This window comes from Pelobates fuscus, chromosome 3, assembly GCF_036172605.1.
Source record: "Pelobates fuscus isolate aPelFus1 chromosome 3, aPelFus1.pri, whole genome shotgun sequence".
Lineage (NCBI taxonomy): Eukaryota > Metazoa > Chordata > Amphibia > Anura > Pelobatidae > Pelobates > Pelobates fuscus.
In genome coordinates, this window is record NC_086319.1 from 287,977,874 (window position 1) to 287,999,289 (window position 21,416).

Genomic DNA, 21,416 nt, shown 5'->3' on the forward strand with positions numbered 1-21,416 from the left:
AAAGAAAATTTGAGAAATTAAATGTTATTTTCTTAGTTCTGCATGGCATTTTAAAAAGTGATTGTCATAATACTGTTTGCTTTTACGGCAAAAAAACACATATTTGTGTTCAGCAATTGTTTCACAAGCAGAACAGTACCCCTGCTCAATGTATAGGTTTTATAGGGTTTTGTAAACTTACAAGTTCAGATATAGGGCTTGCCCATTTCAGTTTTTACACATTAAAAGTTGCCAGATTGGCCAACTGGGCCTTTGTTGTATTTCAGACTGTATGGCAGCCCAGGAATGAGAATCACCCCCATGATGGCATACCATTTGCAAACTTAGACAACCTAGGGTATTCAAAATTGAGTATGTCCAGTCTATTTTAGTAGCCAGTTAGTCACAAACCCTTGCCAAAATTAGTGTTCATGATTTTTTGTTGCATTTTTCACACACAAACTGCCCTTTCACCAATGATGTCATATTCATTCTACATTTTACTGCTCTAGAACACTTCTGTTTGTGTTCAGCAATGCCATGTACAGGTTTTATATGGTTTTGAAAACCTTTGGAGTTATGCTGTCCCAGACACTTCTGTGACTGGATCATTGTATAATGATGGGAGTCATACCGTACCACAGTCTGTGTCTGGATCAATATATAATGATGGGAGTTGTACTGTACCACAGTCTGTGTCTGGATCGTACCACAGACTGTGTCTGGATCCTACCACAGTCTGTGTCTGGATCCTACCACAGTCTGTGTCTGGATCCTACCACAGTCTGTGTCTGGATCCTACCACAGTCTGTGTCTGGATCCTACCACAGTCTGTGTCTGGATCCTACCACAGTCTGTGTCTGGATCCTACCACAGTCTGTGTCTGGATCCTACCACAGTCTGTGTCTGGATCCTACCACAGTCTGTGTCTGGATCAATATATAATGATGGGAGTTATACTATACCACATACTGTGTCTGTATCGTACCACAGACTGTGTCTGGATCGTACCACAGACTGTGTCTGGATCGTACCACAGACTGTGTCTGGATCGTACCACAGACTGTGTCTGGATCCTACCACAGTCTGTGTCTGGATCCTACCACAGTCTGTGTCTGTATCGTACCACAGTCTGTGTCTGTATCGTACCACAGTCTGTGTCTGTATCGTACCACAGTCTGTGTCTGTATCGTACCACAGTCTGTGTCTGTATCGTACCACAGTCTGTGTCTGTATCGTACCACAGTCTGTGTCTGGATCGTACCACAGTCTGTGTCTGGATCGTACCACAGTCTGTGTCTGGATCATACCACAGTCTGTGTCTGGATCAATATATAATGATGGGAGTTATACTGTACCACAGTCTGTGTCTGGATCGTACCACAGTCTGTGTCTGGACCGTACCACAGTCTGTGTCTGGATCGTACCACAGTCTGTGTCTGGATCGTACCACAGTCTGTGTCTGGATCGTACCACAGTCTGTGTCTGGATCGTACCACAGTCTGTGTCTGGATCGTACCACAGTCTGTGTCTGGATCAATATATAATGATGGGAGTCATACCGTACCACAGTCTGTGTCTGGATCAATATATAATGATGGGAGTTGTACTGTACCACAGTCTGTGTCTGGATCGTACCACAGACTGTGTCTGGATCCTACCACAGTCTGTGTCTGGATCCTACCACAGTCTGTGTCTGGATCCTACCACAGTCTGTGTCTGGATCCTACCACAGTCTGTGTCTGGATCCTACCACAGTCTGTGTCTGGATCCTACCACAGTCTGTGTCTGGATCAACCACAGTCTGTGTCTGGATCCTACCACAGTCTGTGTCTGGATCAATATATAATGATGGGAGTTATACTATACCACATACTGTGTCTGTATCGTACCACAGACTGTGTCTGGATCGTACCACAGACTGTGTCTGGATCGTACCACAGACTGTGTCTGGATCGTACCACAGTCTGTGTCTGGATCCTACCACAGTCTGTGTCTGGATCCTACCACAGTCTGTGTCTGTATCGTACCACAGTCTGTGTCTGTATCGTACCACAGTCTGTGTCTGTATCGTACCACAGTCTGTGTCTGTATCGTACCACAGTCTGTGTCTGTATCGTACCACAGTCTGTGTCTGTATCGTACCACAGTCTGTGTCTGGATCGTACCACAGTCTGTGTCTGGATCGTACCACAGTCTGTGTCTGGATCATACCACAGTCTGTGTCTGGATCAATATATAATGATGGGAGTTATACTGTACCACAGTCTGTGTCTGGATCGTACCACAGTCTGTGTCTGGACCGTACCACAGTCTGTGTCTGGATCGTACCACAGTCTGTGTCTGGATCGTACCACAGTCTGTGTCTGGATCGTACCACAGTCTGTGTCTGGATCGTACCACAGTCTGTGTCTGGATCAATATATAATGATGGGAGTTATACTGTACCACAGTCTGTGTCTGGATCAATATACAATTATTGGAGTTGTACCTTACCACAGTAGATCAATGTGTCCTCTGCGTGGGCCTAGGAGAACTCAAGATAATTGCACTAATAAAGGAGCTGTTAAAAAAAAAAAAAAGCTCCTATAGAAAGTACTGTATTTGACCATCCTTTTTTTTTTTTTTTACACCCAAGGATGAAAAAACAACGTAGTGGTTGGGAGAAGCTGAAAGCTAGAAAAGAGGAAGAAAAACAAACGCAAAAAATCTTGTCTAAAACTAAAAAAATTACAGATTTTTGTGGAAAAAGCACATCTGGAACAAGCAGTGCAACTGATATACATGCTTCCGCTTCAAGTTCAACCAGTACAATTGCTGTCAGTACATCTAGTGCAACAAGTGGATCCACTGAGTTGGACTATGAAAATATAACAGAACAGCAAGAAGAAATATATTCAAATGACATTGGAGATTGGAATATTTGTGATGCCTTGAGAGAATATTTCTGTGAAAATGGGGTTACCAACTGTCAACATATGGACAGTGATTTTAGTGCCTCAGAAAAGATATGTCCAGGTGAAACTTTTACAAGACACTGTACAAAATCTTTGTTTTTCCGAGAACAGTTAAATGGCGAAAAAGTTAAGCGTGACTGGCTGTGTTATTCTCCGAAAACTGGCAAAGTTTTTTGTGCTCTTTGCAAACTATTTTCGAAAGACGAAACAACACATTTGACTTCAACTGGTTATTCAGATTGGCGACATGCCACAAGAGATTTAAGCAGGCATGAAAATAGTGCTTCTCATGGAAAAGCAATTGAAGCCCTTATCAGGAGAAAAACGTCTGGTCAACGCATAGACAAAGATCTTGTCAACCAGTTTGAGAATCAGAAAAAATATTGGCACAAAATACTTTGCCGTATCCTGAGCGTTATAAAGCTCCTTTCATCACGAGGTCTGTCTTTTCGAGGAAGTAATGAAGTTATTGGCTAAGTACACAACGGGAATTATTTGGGCTGTCTTGAGCTGTTAGCGGAATATGATCCATTCCTTTCTGAACATATTCAAAAGCATGGCAACAAGGGAAGAGGTCACATATCGTACCTGTCATCAACAATATGTGATGAGTTTATTGAATTGATTGGTCAGCAATTGCTACAGCAGATTGTAAACGAAATGAAACAAGCCAAATATTATTCAATTTCTGTTGATTCCACCCCTGACATTGCACATTCTGATCAACTGACCATTATATTTCGATATGTACTTGCCAGTGGTCCAGTGGAGCGTTTTACTAAATTTATCCCAATATCTGGACATACTGGTATGGAACTAGCAAACACGGTTCTTCAATTTCTGGAAGAAAATGGTATTTCCATCAAAGACTGCAGGGGCCAGTCATATGATAATGCATCGAATATGAGTGGCAAATATAATGGTATGCAGGCCTTAATTCGGGAAAAAAATCCACTGGCTGAATACATTTCTTGTTGTGCACATTCACTAAACCTTGTAGGACAAAATGCAGTAAACAGCTGTCCAGTTGCAGTTTCATTCTTTAATTTGGTTCAGCAATTATATTGTTTTTTTTCTTCATCAACTCATCGGTGGAATCTTCTAACAAACCGTTTCAAAACATGTGGTATACCAACATTAAAAAGGTTAGCTGATACGCGTTGGTCTGCTCATCATGATGCTGTGAATGCCTTACAAAAAGGGTATACTACTATCAAAGAAGTCCTCTCAAATATTTTAAATGACGAGAACACAAAGGGAGAGGTCTGTTTACAAGCAAAGGGCCTAAGCAGTGTTATGGATCAGCTGGAAACGGGAATAATGATAGAAATATGGTCTGTAATTTTACCCAGGTTTCACAGAACCAGTCAGAGTCTCCAAGATGGAAAATTAGACTTGCATACAGCAACAGGCATGCTGAACTCTCTGAAGGATTTTGTTCAGTCTCTGCATTCTAAATTCTCTGAATTTGAACAGCAGGGCAAAGATATTACCTGCTGCGATGAGTACCAGCTACAACGTGGGAGGAAAATTAAAAGAAATAAGAAGTGGGACTATGGTGATGCAGAAGATGCTGATGCTGATATGACACCATCTGAAAAGTTTAAAGTGAACACCTTTTATTTTATTATTGACCAAATGACAGAATCACTGAGGCACAGACAAGCAGCATACAGCGTCATTCAGGAAAGATTTGGCTTGCTGTTAGAAATGTGCTCTCTAGCAACAGATGGTCTATGCTCCAAAGCCAAAACACTAGTGACACAATATCCTGAAGATCTTGACCCCTTGTTTGCAGATGAAATTGTACAGTTTGCCTCTCTTTTCAAAATTTACCAGTCTTCCCCTGCAAAAAAAGTCATTAATGAAAGTCAAGAACTACAAATGTACAAGTTTCTGGTCACACAATCCCTAGTCGGTGCATTTCCAAACACACATGTGACCCTCCGCATGTATTTGTGTTTAATGGTCAGCAACTGCAGTGGTGAGCGTTCGTTTTCAACATTAAAACGTGTGAAAAATGAACTGAGATCTTCAATGGGTCAGGAGCGTTTAAATGCACTCTCTCTGTTATGCATTGAAAATGGGTTGCTGAATGAGCTGAATCTTGATTCTACAATTGAAGAATTTGCAAGCAAGAAGGCAAGAAAAGCAAATGTGTAGTTTAATTATAATCTGGCTGTTTGATTCGTTTTAGGTTAAAATGCAGTTTAGGATTGAGTGAATAACCCTGTTTTTGTGTTTGTTACTCTCTGCACCATAACAGCAGGCTGTAGTCAGTCTGACGCTTGGAGTAATAATTTAATGAGCATATTTATATGTATGTATCATACAATTATATTTAATTTGTTTATATGGTTTACGTTCTATTTATAAAAAATTGTTGTTTTGAATGTTGTATTTATTATGGCTTTATTTAATTAACTGGTTTCCTACTGTTTACAAAAAAAAGAAACCTTTTCGATCCGTTTCTATTATGGCACTTTAATGGTAATTAAAAATTTTCATTTGTCTTAATACAAATGCTTTGCGTTTTGATTTTATATATTATGTATATATTTCCATAAAAAGGCCCAGCAAAATCATCAGCACCAGGCCCATGATGCTCTTAATCCGGCCCTGGGCACACCTTTGCAATAATCATGCTATCTAATCAGCATCCTGACATGCCACACCTGTGAGGTAGATGGATTATCTCGGCAAATGAGAAGAGCTCACTAACACGGATTTGGACAGATTTGTGAACAATATTTGAGAGAGATAGGCCTTTTGTGTACATAAAGTCTTAGATCTTTGAGTTCGGCTCATGAAAAATGGGGGCAAAAACAAAAATGTTGCGTTTATAATTTTGTTCAGTGTATATCAGACAAAATAATATTTTAACTGCCTTTAAATGAGTTAACGTGTATGCATACAATCTAAATTATGATATAGTGAAAAGCACAACTCTCTAAAACAAAACAGTTATATTGTAAAGGTCTCTCACCAAGCAGTTTTTACAACAAAGCCCAGATGAACATGTAGCATTCTCTTTTAGTCGACAGGTTTTTGGATCACAACATAAATTAGTTGTACATTGCTGTAGGAAAAAAAAGAATAGATCAAACCAATATTTCTTCATTAATCAGTATATGAGTTACCGGTATCTAGAAATAATACGTCAATGTAAAAGGTGCATAAAAACAATTCTTAATGAAAAAGGTAATTGCACAAATAGCATAACAATGATTCTAGTAATGCAAATATTTTATAGATGAGCCCAATAAACTGCACTGTCTTATTTATGCCCCTACTATTTTGTTTGCTTTCTGCACTTTTGTGCCAGGTGCTAGTATCACACATGACTTAGGCAGATTAAACTATTCCTGACTTCCTAATGCCTATTCTGTGCAACAATTAATTCTCTCATCAGTGCACTGACAACAGACATAATGAGCTTCTTCATTGCAGGGAGCGTGCCTGCAAGAGGAAGCTTTAGTCTCCCCTCCCTTTATCCATGGGGAAAGCTTAAGTGTCCCTACCTTCCTCCCTACAGTGCAATTATTACATTTAAAAAAAAAAAAATCTCCTCCCTCCGTCCACCTCCACTACATGGCAGAGGAGCATTTGATTGGACCTCAAGAGAGCAGGAATTGTGGAATCCCAATGTGGCTTTTTAAAGTAGTTTTTTTTTTTTTTTTTAAAAGGGTTAAAGCAGCTCTTTAAACACCACATGTAGTATTTTTTAAAATTGTTAGTATTTAAATATAATATTGCTGTAATCCAGTTAAAAATACAAACTTCTTTAGAAGTACAGTCAGCATTATTAGAAACAAGTTTGGCAGTAAATGGATTGTTCCAAAGGCACTGAGCTTGATTTTTTCCATAGAATGCATCCATATCTTCAATACTGCAGTCACTAAATCCAGAGGAAAATCTGAAAGAAGAATTTTTATGTTTAAATGTTAACCAGTTATTTTTTGAAGGTCATATTAATGAACAATGTTCTTCTAATTTATGTATTATTATTATTTTTAATTCTTTATTTTTATTGTGCAAGAGTTGACAATCAAGCTTAATATGCAACAACAGCTCTGTCAAGCGTAGTATAACATGTAAACGATATTATTAGTATGGCATTAGTATAAATTGCACATTTTCATATTATAATGACAGGCGAATAACAATAACATTATAATAGATTTAGTAGGTGAGTAAAACAATATGGTGTGTTAAACAAGCTATGTTAACTGGCGTAGCAATCATTTGTAATATTTCAACAAGCATGAGAGTACGTGTCTACAGAATTATAAGCCGTTTCTGCGCATGTTTCCGTTATGACATGAGAGAGCTATAGCGTAGTCAGGTAGAGTCAGTTAAAGTAAAATCAGAGTGTGCAAGCCGACATGTCTGCTGTTAAAGTTAGGTTGATGCATGAGTGTTAAGTGAGAGCCTGTGTGTGTCAGTGTCTTGGTGTTTGTGTTGCTCGTCTTTCCTTTTGTAAATAAACAGGTTTAGTTGAATCTACTGTAGTAAATTTAAAAAAAAGCAGTAAGTGCATATAACAGTGTAGATCTTAATGGAGGGTTCTCGTCTGTAGAGAGGGTTTTCCCCATAAGGCCCTAGTGATTGATGTGGGAATCCGGTCAGCGTTGTCTTGTGAGTATGGAGAGGCAGGGTATTATGGCATGGTGTCGAACCTGGTGCCTCATTTTTGGACAGTTCTGGTGTCTTTCAGCCAATGCCTTTCAAGGGCAAGTCAAAGTCCCATCTGGTGGAGCTAGGCATCCAGCCTAAGGAGGTGAGTCCCAGTAAGTAAATACCTTGGTGGCATGTCAGATGGCGGGGGGCATGCAGCCTTCCGTTGTTTATTGCCGCCTGGCTGTGGGTTCTCCTGCCTGATTTGTGTGTGCTTCTCTGCGGTGAATGATCATGCACTGCCTTCGTCAACTGGTGGTGGTGCACTCCATGTTGCTTGATGCAGGCTCCCTCCGGGCCCTGAGCCGCGTGTCTGCCGAAGTGGTTCACGCGTGCGTGTGCAGGCAGGTGAGGTTGTGGTAGTTGTGTGCTATGCAGCCGCTGCATGTAGGTGTTGTTTCTCCACCTTCGAGGTTTTACTTTTTTGGTCAAGGTGGGCGACTAGGATCGGGTCTCCCAGTTGTTTGTGGGGTTGCTTTGCTCAGAGGAGGTCCAGATCCTCCGCGACTCTCCGCAGATCGTCCTCTCCCCTGATGCTGGGCCTGTGGCGCCATCATCCGTTCCTCCAGCTGTTGCCAGAATCTTTGGAATGTTTTGTCAAGACGTTGTAGCATATCGTTGAACGAGCTCGGCAGGGCTGGCTCTGGTCTGTTCAGTTCATGCCTCAGTATAGAGAGCGCGTCCACCATCTTGGGTATACCTGCCGGGTGCACCATGTGGGATGCCTGGTTGCAGGGTGAGTTTATGGGACGAGCCTAGGGGGACAGGGATAACCCCCGCCGGTCCAGAGGGGGGGTTGCAGGGCAGCAGACAAGCCATCGGTTGATCAGCAAGTTCAAGACAGTTTGTATAAGTTCCTAGAGAGTTACTTAGCCCACGCCAGCCGTCAGTATACTATTGTCCCCCAGAGTGGTGTTGTGCAGACCTGCTTGCCAGAGCGAGAGTCGGCTGGTCGGTGGGCGGTTGAGGCCTGTGGGTAGTCCGATTAGGCTTGCGGAGTGTTGTAGCTGAGTGCTCCGATCGATGAGGAGTCCAGCAGCTCCTGTAGCTCTGCTGATGCCGATGGTGTTGACTGGGCCGCGGCGGTTCCCGCTCCAGCCCCAGGCCTTGTGGAAGGTCCGCATCTGTGTTCCACAGGCTCGGTTATGCTGTGCAGCCGAGTCTTCCCCTTTACGGGCGCAGCAGAGGGCTCCGATGGTAAGACGCCGCCAGCGGCGGGCGGTCCTCCGGCGTTGTGGGCGATGCTTTGGAGGTATACTCCACTTGGCCTTCGGCCTGGGTGGCGTGTGCTCCAAGCTGGGATCTGTCCGAGCTGGGCTCGCTCGGCCTTTTCTCCATGGCTCCCCTCCCTCACAGACCTTGGTGACTGTGGTGTTCCAGTTGCTCCCAGAAGCGCTATGTGTCGGAGGGAGTGATAATTATGTTATCGCCGGGGTCTGCAAATGTAGGCGCCATTTGTGTTGTGGCCTGTTTACTAGGCCCGCCCCGTGCTGAGCCCAATCCTTTGTGGGCAGTGAGAGTGTGAGCAGAAACTTGTTGTTTGTCAGTGGGGACCGGGTTAACCCCCACCGGTCCATAGGGAGGGGGGGGTGTCCTTGCCGGAAAATTCCTCTATTTACCGCGACGGGAGAGCGGCCGTCTCTCCCACGCCAGCCATGCTTGCAGGTTTTCCCCCTGCACATGGCAGCTGGCATTGGGTCAATTGTCGCTTGTTGTGGTTTATAATCAGTAATTACCGCCGCCCGAAGCAGGAGCTGTGGTAAACAAAATTGTATGAAGGTAGTGTACCAGTGAGAAGGTACTGAGAAAACAATTGGACTGTAAAGTGCTACAAGTTTCTACAGCAAATGAGGAAATATTAAGTACAATTGAGAAACTTGAAAAATTGAAAACAAAAAAAGAATTTATTTGTAAAGTATAATATAAAAAATGCAAAAAACAGCAATCACCCAAAGTGCTACACACAAAATAAATAGTGGATATATATGATGGCAATAAGAATAAACCAATAACTAACGATTAAAAAAATAATAAATGATAATTTGTATAAGAAATGAAAAAAATGATAAATTATAATAAATAAATAACCTATCTAAAACAGAAAAAGAGCATAATGATAACAAACTTGGTATCCATATAGCTCCTATATTGCATCATGTTATCTTAACATGGCTGTGCAAGTGAAGAATCAAAAAATAAGTGAGATTAAGAGACTATTCATTTAGTGCCTAAAAGGGAAAGTTATTGATGACAATTCCCACCTGAAATGGCATTATTGAATAATAATAGTAGGAGACTCTAGTTTGGACATGTAAACACGATTGAATATTTAATACTGTATGTTAAAATAATATTAATAATAAGCAAGTATGCTCGAAGTATTTAGAATCAACAAAAAACAAAGAAAATAAATTGTTATTATTATTTTGGTAAATGTAACATATTAATGAGGTAATGAGGTAACTGGTACCTGCTATACAAGAGATGTTTAGAAAGAATAAATACCTCTAAGTTAGTCATGGAAATACTTTTATGGCATGATGAATACTGCCACCGGTTGATCAGAATGTTAATTGATATTAAGAACTAAAAAGGTGTATTAAATGCGGAGAAACTATAGGTTATAATGTAAAAAGTGTATGGTGGAAATCTAATTATAATCAATTATTTCAGCATTATGTTTGGACTTATTTATGGATGAAAGGAATAAAATTAAACTCCTCATTAAGGCCATTTGGAGTTAAGGTTTTGAAAAGGTAGATCCATCTTGATTCCTTCATCAATAGCATCTTGTTATAGTTACCCTTCCTAGAATTCATAGATAATCTTTCTATGGCTTGGAAAGTAAGGTGAGTGGGATCTCCGCTATGATGTAATCTTACATGATTAGCCACTGGGGTAGAGACCTTCAAGTCAGTGATGGAACATACGTGTTGGAGAATCCTTCTTTTGAATTGTTGGTATGTCTTGCCGATATATTGGATCTTACAACTGCAAGTTATAAGATAAATAATTTTGGTGGAGCTGCAATTGATAAATTCTTTAACTTGGTATTCCTTAGATGTTATTGTACTCACAACCGTTTTAGATGGTCTAATATATTTACAGGCCTTGCAATGGCCACACTGATACACCCCAGCGATTGGTGTTAACCATGTTGGATTGTAATTGCTGGGTTCAATGTGGCTTTGAACTAGATAATCTCGGAGATTTCTTGCTCTTCGTGCAGTAATGGTCAGGAATTTACTGATGTTATCCTTAAGATCTTTATCATAGTTTAAAGCGGCACTGTCATGCCGAATCCCGTTTTTTTTTTAACCCCCCTCCCGCCTCCACTACATCCAATCGACCCCCTAGTCACCCCCAAATGCCCCTAAGCCCCCCACATTACCTATTTTTTATTCTTTATTTTCTGCCCCGATCTTTATTCAGGGCGCCGCCATCTTTGTGTGGGTAGGTGAAGTCCCTGTGGGACACGTCATCTGCCCACACTAGATAGCACTGAGATTCCCGCACATGCCCAGTGAAACACCTGGACATGCGAACGGGAATTTCACCTATTCATTCATTCATCAGACAGACGAATGAATGAATAGAAAAATCAGACGAACAAACTAACACTGAGTATCAGTGTTCGTTTGTTCGTTCAGTTTATTACAAGGAGGGAGCTAACGGCATGCAGCTCCCTCCTTGTAATATGTAACTATAGAAGCGGCAGGGAGCTGTGCTCCCCACCACTTCATAAGCCCCCCAGGTCCCCCCCTCACTCTATGGGGGTCAATAAGACCCCCATAATAGCACAAGGGAGATTAAAATCTCCCCAATGCCCCTACTCGCTATACCGCGAGTAGGGGCATGTCCACTAAACAGTGAGCAGCCTGTGGCTGCTCACTGTAAAAAAAAAAAAGGGTAATAAGGGGGGTTGGGGGGGGGGGGGGAAACTACTGTCCTCCCCCGCCGGCCCCCACCCCTGGGCAGCGGGTGGGGGCCATAATGGGAATGAGGGGGGGGACCTACTGTCCTCCCCCCCAGGCCCCCACACCTGGGCGGCGGGTGGGGGCCATAATGGGAATGAGGGGGCGGGACCTACTGTCCTCCCCCCTGGCCCCCACCCCTGGGCGGCGGGTGGGGGCCATAATGGTAATAGGGGGGGGGGGAACCTACTGTCCTCGCCCCCGGCCCCCAAATAAAAAACCATCATACCCGTCGAACTAAAAATAAAATAAAAAACCCGAGCGCAAAAAAATTAATCCATCTTCACCCATGGAGGGCTCCGCGCAGACTGAGCTCTTTATAAGCCTTGCCCCGCCCTGCAATTAGGCTAAGAACACTCTGATTGGTGGGTTTAAGCCAATCAGAGTGCTCTTTGTCATTTTACAAGCGTGGGAAAGTTCTTTGGAATTTTCCCACACTTGTAAAATGACACAGAGCACTGTGATTGGATGGATTTCAAGCCATCCAATCACAGTGCTCTGGGTCATTTTACAAGCGTGGGAAAATTCCAAAGAACTTTCCCACGCTTGTAAAATGACAAAGAGCACTCTGACTGGCTTAAACCCACCAATCAGAGTGTTCTTAGCCTAATTGCAGGGCGGGGCAAGGCTTTATAAGCCTTGCCCCGCCCTGCGGAGCTCAGTCTGCGCGGAGCCCTCCATGGGTGAAGATGGATTATTTTTTTTGCGCTCGGGTTTTTTCTTTTTCGGCGTTTTTTTTTTTGCGCTCGGGTTTTTTATTTTATTTTTAGTTCGACGGGTATGATGGTTTTTTATTTGGCCTTTTTTGGGGCTGAAAAATGAAGATTTTAGAAAAAAGAAGACGTCGAATGGTAAGTTTAATTTTACTTTACAGGTTAGCAATTTTATTCCCCCCTCACTATTTTTTAGGGTGAGGGGGGTAGGTAGGGGCATTTTTTATTTGGGTGGGGGGTGGGTGACTAGGGGCTGGGGGGGGGGGATTTACTTAGTGGGGACTGGGGGGGGGGGGGAGGACAGTAGGTCACCTCCCCCTTTATTACCATTATGGCCCCCATCCGCCGCCCAGGGGTGGGGGCCGGGGGGAGGACAGTAGGTCCCCCCCCCTTATTACTATTATGGCCCCCACCCGCTGCCCAGGGGTGGGGGCCGGGGGGGAGGACAGTAGGTCCCCCCCCCTCATTATCTTTATGGCCCCCACCCACCGCTCAGGGGTGGGGGCCGGGGGGGGGGACAATAGGTCTCCCTCCCTTATTTTACTTTAGGGCCCCCACCCATCGTTTAGGGGTGGGCGACAATAGTTTTTTTTGTTTTTTTTACAGTGAGCAGCCACAGGCTGCTCACTGCTTACTAGACATGCCCCTACTCGCGGTATAGCGAGTAGGGGCATATTAGTTACTAATACCAAGTCAATTTTACTTAGTGTTAGTAAATGTGGCTGAAAGACCAGTTTAGGTCTTTCAGCCTTTTAGTAGATAGCTCCCTGATACCGTGGGAATTAGGGAGTTATCTACTAAGCAGCTGCAAGATGCAGCCACAGCAATGAATAGGATCGGAGTTTCATTCATTAGAATGAAATTCCGATCCGAACAAAGTACCGAATTGCATCCTAACACCAATGGAGAAACAGTGCTCATTCTGTTAGGATGCAATTCGGCAGTTTTGCCGGCGTTCTGTCTAAGTTAGGCAATACGGACAGGAAGCATTGTGGGAACTGGGAGGAAAGCTAGGGATCATGGGAAAATTGCTCTGACCAGCGGAAATGAAGCACACTTTGTTCCTCCGCTGGTCAGAGCTGGTCAAGCGGAGGAATCCTCCATAAGGCAAAGAGTCCCTACTTTGTCTTATGATTTTAAAGAAAACTAAAGAAGACAGGAAGAAAAGAATAACAGATCCCGAGAGAGGGGGAGAAGAGGAAGAGATTGAGGAAAGGTAAGTTCGGCATGACAGTGCCGCTTTAAGATAGGCCAATTGCGTGACATGATTTCCAAGACCGGTTCCCAGTATTGGTCAAACGTTCCAATGCAACGGATAATTTTGGAATCTGTCTTTGGTCTCTGGGTTCGCAAGCTCTCACTTCTATTAATTGCAGATGCTTGTTGGTATGCTCTTTTCAAAATTTTATTAGGATAACCTTTTTGTTTGAACATCATGCGCAGTTTATTGGCTTCCTGATGGAAGGTTTCATCATTAGAGCAATTCCGTCTTGCCCGTAAGTATTGCCCATATGGAATACCTGATTTAAGTTTCATTGGATGATGGCTAGTCCAGTTTAATAAGCTGTTTGTTGCAGTGGTTTTTCGATTTAATTCTGTTTCGATTGTTCCATCAAGTAAGATCTTGATTTTAAGATCTAGAAAGACTAGTTGTTCAGCGTCAATTACATGGGTCAATTTGAGACCAATGGTGTTGTCATTGAGTAATTTAACCAATTCTTTAAATTGAGTAATAGAGCCCAACCAGAATACCAAGATGTCGTTGATATATCTATACCAATTATAGATATAAGACTAATATTTGTCTTTAATAGTAAGTTCCAGCTGTGGTAACGTGCGACTGCTTCGTTCTGAGGTCAGGCCCTGCCCCCGTGTTTTGTCTATTTTACATTATTTTTTGTTTGGAATATTGGCTTTTTATTTTTGTGCTATATACCTTTTTTTTTGTAAATCTTTCTTTTATTGAAGCATATTAGTCGGGGTACAGAAACAAAGAGAGGGAAATGTAAAAATGGGTTACATTAGGAGGTAAGTACATCGGTAGCTTAAGATAATACATTTCCTGAATGAGAATGCTTCATTTTTTAAATTATGTTAACACACGCTTGTTGTAGCTAATATCAATGCCTATTCTGTTAGACTGTAAGAGGGTAGCGGTGGTCTATACAAAGCTTAGGCACATAGTTAGTAAGCAATAGGTGAGGTCCTAGCAGTAAGATTAAAAGTGCGAAGAACCATAGGCGAAAACATCACATAGGTTAAGACAATCACATGTCAAAAATTCAAGGCTAATGCGTTAGAGGTATGATAGAACAGTAGCTTATACATAGCTGCCCTGCACCGGGCTAGTGAGATTAGTTATTAACAAGAAAAAAAACAAAAAACTTAGGCAAGCAGTAAATAAATTGGCTAGTTGTGAGTGCCATAGAGTAACATAGGAACCGATTGATTCAGGCTAGGTCTAACCTTTATACAAGGGGGGGAACATACATGGTTAGTGTACTTTCTGCACTGAAGTGTAGTAGTAACAGGCTGAGTGGGCTATGTGCGTAATGGCTGCGTTGCCATATGCTAGGTGCTAGCCTAAGACAAGTGAGGCTATCAAGTGCTTCAGTGAGTAACCCTGTAGTGCAAAGGCAAGTCTCCCGTTTATACAATAGGTGTGTGCTAGGCTGAACGTTAAGCATAACGGTAATTTATCATACTGTTGCGGATAATCGGGTGCAGATGTGTTGCAGGTAACCGGTGTTAAGATGCAGCTTGCTGTGTTTCAGAGTCAGTCCAGGGGACAGGCAATCAACCCCAAAGGAGTGTGTTGGCTGTTTTGCCTGCAGTGTGTCCATAGCAGATCAGCCAATACCTTTTGGGTGCTGGATACAGTCCAGGTATGAGTGGTAGTTCTGTATGGCAAAGCTGCTAGGTGCAGGCAGGCAGGTTGGTTCCTCGATCGCTTTTGGGGGGATCCCTCTCCTCCTTTCTGGCTGTAGTTGTGGCCTTGTTGGTAAACCTCCGAGTCGCCCCGGTCTGCCATGAGTACCTCGTACTTTGTAATAGAAGTGGTACCAGAATGCTTCTCCGTTTGTACGTGGCTGCAGGTGCAGATTTCCTCTGGCAAAAGGGGGACCCGTCGTGCTATTAAGGGCTCGCCTTTCCTCTCTGGCGGTTCCACTGCGGCTTGACGTCCCGGTCCTCTGGCTCCGGGCCTTAGCGAGAACCCTCGCCTTGTGTCCATGGAGCCTCCCAGACAGGGCGGTCGGCTCGGGGGCCCGCGGGTTCTCCCCGTCTCGGGTGTTCCCACGGGGGTATGGACGGCTTGGGGTTAATCCCCGATGGGCTCCCAGCCCAGAAGGTTTTCGGGTTGGCAGGTTAGCAGCGTTGCATGCCCCTTTGACCGGAGAGTCAGACTTAGCTCTCTGGTGTAGTCGAGGTTCGACGGCCCTCTTGGCAGCGCCATGAGTGTAGCTTGCGTGGTTCTTCCCTTTCAGTAGTGAGGCATTCAAAGTTAGTTTGGCCTCCAGCTTGCGCCAGAAGTTTTCAAAGATAGCTTCAATAGATCGCCGGGTCCCAAGTTGTGGGCCAGTAGGCCCGGGGGAACACGTGGCGTCCGCCATGTTGGGTGTAGCTTGATGCTGCTTACGACCCAGTGCTTTCTCCCTCTGCATAAGCGTTGGTTTCGAGGTGTTGCTCGGGTGTGGACCGCGATCGACCCCGACGGTCCAGGGGGGGGGGGGGGGGGGTAGCGGGGTTCCCGCTTGCGTTGTGTCAGCTTCTCGTGGCACCGGACCGGGGGATCGGCCGCCTCTCCCGCTCTACGGTCGCCAAGCCTCATGGCGCAAGCCGGTCTGCCAGCCGGCTTCAGAGTGCTCTCAGGTTGCTGGTTCGATTCTATTCCCCTTCTTGGTTCAGAGGAGACTTTTGGGGTTGCCATAAACGAAGTTTGGAGGGGGTGAGTGGTCGTTTTTAGCTCTAGTTTCTGAGGAGCTCTGCAGTGGCACGTCTATCCTCCATGCTGGTCAGGCCCAGCCCCCGCTATTTACCTTTTTATCCATTTTTAAACACGTCACCCAGAATTCCTGAAGATCTACTTACCAAAGAATCCTAGGTGGGGATTTATACTCCATTTCTACTTAAATGTGAGTATAATATCTTCCTACCTCTACCATATATAATATTGTGTAAACAGAGAGCACTATTCGGTTTTATTTTATTTCCTTTGTTGATATATCTCCACTTTGAGGGACATACAGACGAACATCATCATCTATATCCCACCAGTGGGGGAACAATACCAATGAGCGCCCATTCCACCTGAGCTTGAATAGGTGAGTGATACCATAGCAGATTTTTACATACACAAAGAGCACTATTTTGTTTATATTTTATCTCCCTCTACTGAAATATCTCCACTCTGAGGGATCCACAGACGATCATCATCTCCTATATTCCACCAGTGGGGGATCAACACCACTGAACATTCATCTCACCTGAGCTTGTACTAGCTCTTAAATAGGTGAGTGTAACCTCAGCAGATTTTTTTTATATCCTTCTTACCAGCATTTAAGATATATTACACTATTTCAGTTTCTTTTTTCTTTTTATGCTCTAACTGGATCAAGACTCACCATTATCCAGAGATCTCCACGACAGATCCACAATAGTAAACAATAGAACTTGACTTTTTATCCATTCCTACATTATACCATTTGGAATATAATCTGTTTTCTGTCTGGCTTATTATTGGAAGTACAAAAAAAAAAAAAAAAAAAAATATATATATATATATATATATATATGTTAGAAGGCCATTTGGCCTGAATTTGAGGGAGGAGTTATGACCCCATATAAACCCTACCCTCCTACTTAAATTTGCCGTTCAAGCTGTTTTGTTTCCATAGTTACCTGCACTTCCGGTCTCCTGCCATTGAGCCCCTGCCATTGACCTCCGGGCTCGTCCACCGGCTGCCCCGCTGTATCCCCTACTTGTTATCTGGCTATCTGGCTTTCGGTCACAAGACTGGCACGCACACTTAAGCATCAACGTGGGAAATAGCATTCGGCTATTTCCCACGTTCGGGCCTAAAAATGCGGGGATAGGCTCCCTATATTACTTACCCGTTCGTGTAATTCTGCCATTCCTGTACTTCTGCATTCGTGCGGCTTTTTAGCCGACCGCAGAGTACACATGCTTTCATTCTTTCGTTAAAATAATTTACCGAACGCTTATACTCACCTTACGTTCGCCTGTTTCTCACTTTCGTTTAGCCGAAACACATACGAACGGCTTTGTTACTAGCTTTTTTCGCATCATAAAATCTATCACATGCGGTCCTATTATATTCCTCTTGCACGTTCGTTAGCCGAACGCATGAGGTTTTAAGCATTTTTTATTTTACAATTTAAGTATGTTCCTGTATGTATTTTTTTTTTCATCTTTAATTTTTATTGAAGTGTCATCACAGTGGTACATAAATACGTTGCTTTTAGGACAGGTACAGCATGCATATATTGGTGAGCGGCAAATAAGGGGGGGGGGGTTGAGTTCATGCATCTCAGTATTTGACAGTATTTGGCTTTTATCTCATCTTATACAGATATCCAGCATCCCCAGTCCTTTGCAATTTTTTCTTAACATCCCTGGCTATGGCTATGAGTTCATGTGAGCTAATTACGTCTAGTTTTTGTTCAACGACTGCCACTGGGGTTGTTTTGCTTTTTCAATGCAACGCTACATTGACTTTTGATAGGCTCAATATGTTTATGATCACTTTTTTGTGGGGGTGTCCTACCAATGCAGGCAACATATGCAGGAGGTAGTGTTCTGGCCTATGTGCTAGTCTCACTTGAGTTTTGGTAAGGATCATTGATTCCATTTGTTCCCAATAGTTTTGTAAGTCTGGGCATTCCCAGAACATGTGTAGTATTGTTCCTACCCCTCTGTCGCACCTCCAGCTGATCTTGGAAGTCCCTGGGTACATGCGGGCTGGTCTATGCGGCACTAAATACCATCTCATAGCTATCCTACAGTATGCCTCCCACAGCGAAAGGCTTCTGGAGGCTTTTTTTGTCATTGCCATGGCTTCGTGCCATTGTTCTATGGGGAACTTCATACCCAATTCCTTCTCCCAGATATGTATGATAGTTTTGCATGAACCGGACCCCCCAGGATAGCATTGTAGCAGAGTGAGAGGGGCTTCTACTGTTTTGGAGATAGCATTTGAGGAAATGGCATCACACCCAACTGGGGCTTGGTGCGACTTCGTGTTAGCCGGTTCGTCAATATGTTTTTTACTCTGAGGTGTAAGAATAGGTATCTTGGTGTCAGGGAGTATTGTAGTTGGAGGGCGGGAAGGTTCTTATATTATTCCCCTCTAACAGGTCTCGCACCTTGAATACCCCCTTCTCTGTCCATGTTTTGATTGCTAAGTCCGGTGAGAGAGTCGCTAGAGATTCTACCGGGGCCGCCTTAAGTAGTTCCTTAGTGGATAATATACTTGGGCTCCAGGCTACCCAGGAGGAGAGCAAAAAGTCAGTGCAATGTAGCAGCCTCGCGCCTGCCTTCTTGTGGTTCGTGCTAACCCACAGGGAGTGAGTTATGTCGTATGGACGTAAGTATGCGTTTTCTAGTGACAACCAGACAGGGCATTGTTGTGCCTGTGGAGCTTTGAGCAGTCTTATACCCTGCGCAAGTATTGATGCTCTGTAATATGCTTTTATGTCAGATAGTCTTAGACCACCCTTCGTGTAAGGGAGCCCCAGTTTGTGACGTGCAATTCTGGGAGGCTCTCTCTTCCAGACGTGTGCCTTAATTATGGATTGGAATCTGTTCACTAATTTGGTTGGTAATGTTGGGTAGTGTACAACAGAGATATAGAATCAGTGGGAGTGTCATCATTTTTAGGGAGTTAATGCGACCCAGCCACGAGATCTCCAGGGCGGCCCATCGTCTCAGGTTAGTTTTGACTTTCTTCAGTAATGGTATGTGGTTCTCTTGGGGAATGGCTTGTATGGTTTTGGTCAGTTGTATACCTAGGTACTGTAGTGATTTTCTGCGCCAATCAAAGTTGAATTTGCTTTCTAGGTGTGTGATTGTAGCTCGGGGAAGGTTAATGGGTACTGCTTGGGCCTTGGCAGAATTGTTTTTATAGTAGGACACCATCCCGTATTGTCCCAGTAGGCCCACCAAATGTGGGATAAAGGATTCTGGCTCAGTTAAAATTAGAAGTATGTCGTCTGCGAAGAGGGCTATTTTTTTTGGTTCCTCAGGTGTGCTGTATGTATTCTTTAATAACATGTTCTCCCTACGTTTTCCCTAAATCTAAGTGGCACTATTCGCCACTCATTGTCACATTTAATTATGCATAGTTTCCCAGGGGTATTCTCTTAAAGAAACTGTTAACCCCTTTACGGTTTTGTTTTCTCCTCTCTTAATGGGCTGAGCCCCATCAAACTTCTTAAATTTATCAAGCTCCACGCTCAATTTTTTCAGTAGCTCTTATTTCTAAATCTCTGTTTATATTGAAACACTATACTAATTCTCATACCTTATTCTTACTAAATGAACATGTTTTAGGTTGTACTACTCTTCTTCAAGAAGACTCCAGGAGGTGGTTCCAGTATCCCGTTTCACGGTATCAGGTAAAAAAAGGTTAACTTTTTACGTTCCTCCTGAGGCCTCATTCAGCCTCCACAGCCTTTTTTACAATGCCCTCCCACCTCCCAAAGTGACGTTTCAGTATCAGGTATCCATAAATCTTACTCACTACGATTACGTCCTTCTAAGGCCTCACTTCGCCTTTATATCTGTCACAAATATTACTCATTTGTGGGAACCCAGGGGCTTGTCTCAAAAAATTTGGACCAACGTTCAGGTCCCTCAGATTACACAGGTGCTTACGATACAGTTTTACAGTTACACACCATTCAATACGTTCTACATTTTTACACTTGGCATACCAATGGCACGCCTCAGGCCTACTAGCATCTTTCTTACCCCTAGGTTCTTGGACTGGACTTGTTCTTCACAGTATATATAGACATATATATTGAAGTCGCCCTGAGCATTGTCTAAATATACAGGACAGACACTCAAGGTCAGTATCTACATACGTTATATACTTCCTTCAAGAGACAAGCCCCCGTCAGGGTAGAGAACTGGCTTTCAAGGTCAGGCACTGGCCCTAGCTTTCCCTAATAATATTGCGGTCCACGAAGTTTACACCCCCACCTCATACACGGAGGTTCAGCCCTACGACCAAATCATAGCTAGCCACCTCGCTCGCTCTTCTTTAGGGCTACAGTTAGGGCTTCCCATGTCACGGCCACACGTTTTGAATCTCTTACAGTCACAGAGAGGCCGACATCCTGCCACCTCGTTCTGCAACAGTTCAATATTAGAATTGATTGGTGCCAGATAGATACCGAGTTGTTTTGCCGTCATTTCACTGGTTTGAGACCCCCGTCTTGTGCCTCATGTGGTTCCACTTCACACTCCACCGACCTATGCCCTGGAGACACAGACCCTTCAACCTCCCCACCCCACCACTCCTTCACCCCACTCACAAGACAGGAAGGCGGCCAGAGAGACAAACATTGCAGGTGTGCAATAACTTTAACACAGGCGCATGCAGCTACAGTGCGTGCAAGTTGTTGCACATCTGCTCCATATGCTTCAGAGTCCACGCCAAGACCATGTGCCCAACACATCTGTCACTTGACAAATAAGCTGGTCCTACACGCACTCTTCACCTACTGGGCGACAGAGAGCTATCTGGTGTCGGGTCCATCCCAAAGGCTCTCGCATAGGACTCACGACCTTCCCCCCCACGACCTACACCAGGTGTTACCCGCATTTACGGCACTACGTACGGTGGACCACCATTGGTCCACAAGCATACGTCGACATCACGTCCAAATCATGCATCATCCAATTCACACTTACCCCATCACGAGGGGGCTACATACTGGCACTGCAAGTAATAAAAATGTTTTGTTATTGACCTTTTCATATCTTTCTTTCCTTCCAGATCCAGTATTAGTCTCTCTCATACCCAATGTTTAGTCCTTGTTGTAATTTGCCTACATTCTACTATTTCAGCGGGTAGAAATAGAGGGTTAAG

At 43.7% G+C, this 21,416-nt stretch overlaps 1 protein-coding gene across 1 annotated transcript in view; it reads right to left on the reverse strand.

Moving 5' to 3' along the window:
- Positions 1 to 21,416, reverse strand: part of LOC134601780 (disintegrin and metalloproteinase domain-containing protein 9-like) — a 145,487-nt gene that overhangs the window by 49,177 nt on the left and 74,894 nt on the right. The window contains exons 11-12 of the mRNA XM_063446281.1: positions 6,717 to 6,852; positions 5,923 to 6,015 (exon numbers count right to left, since the gene is read on the reverse strand). Of these exons, the coding sequence (XP_063302351.1) occupies positions 5,923 to 6,015; positions 6,717 to 6,852 (229 nt within the window). The remainder of the gene's footprint in view (positions 1 to 5,922; positions 6,016 to 6,716; positions 6,853 to 21,416) is intronic.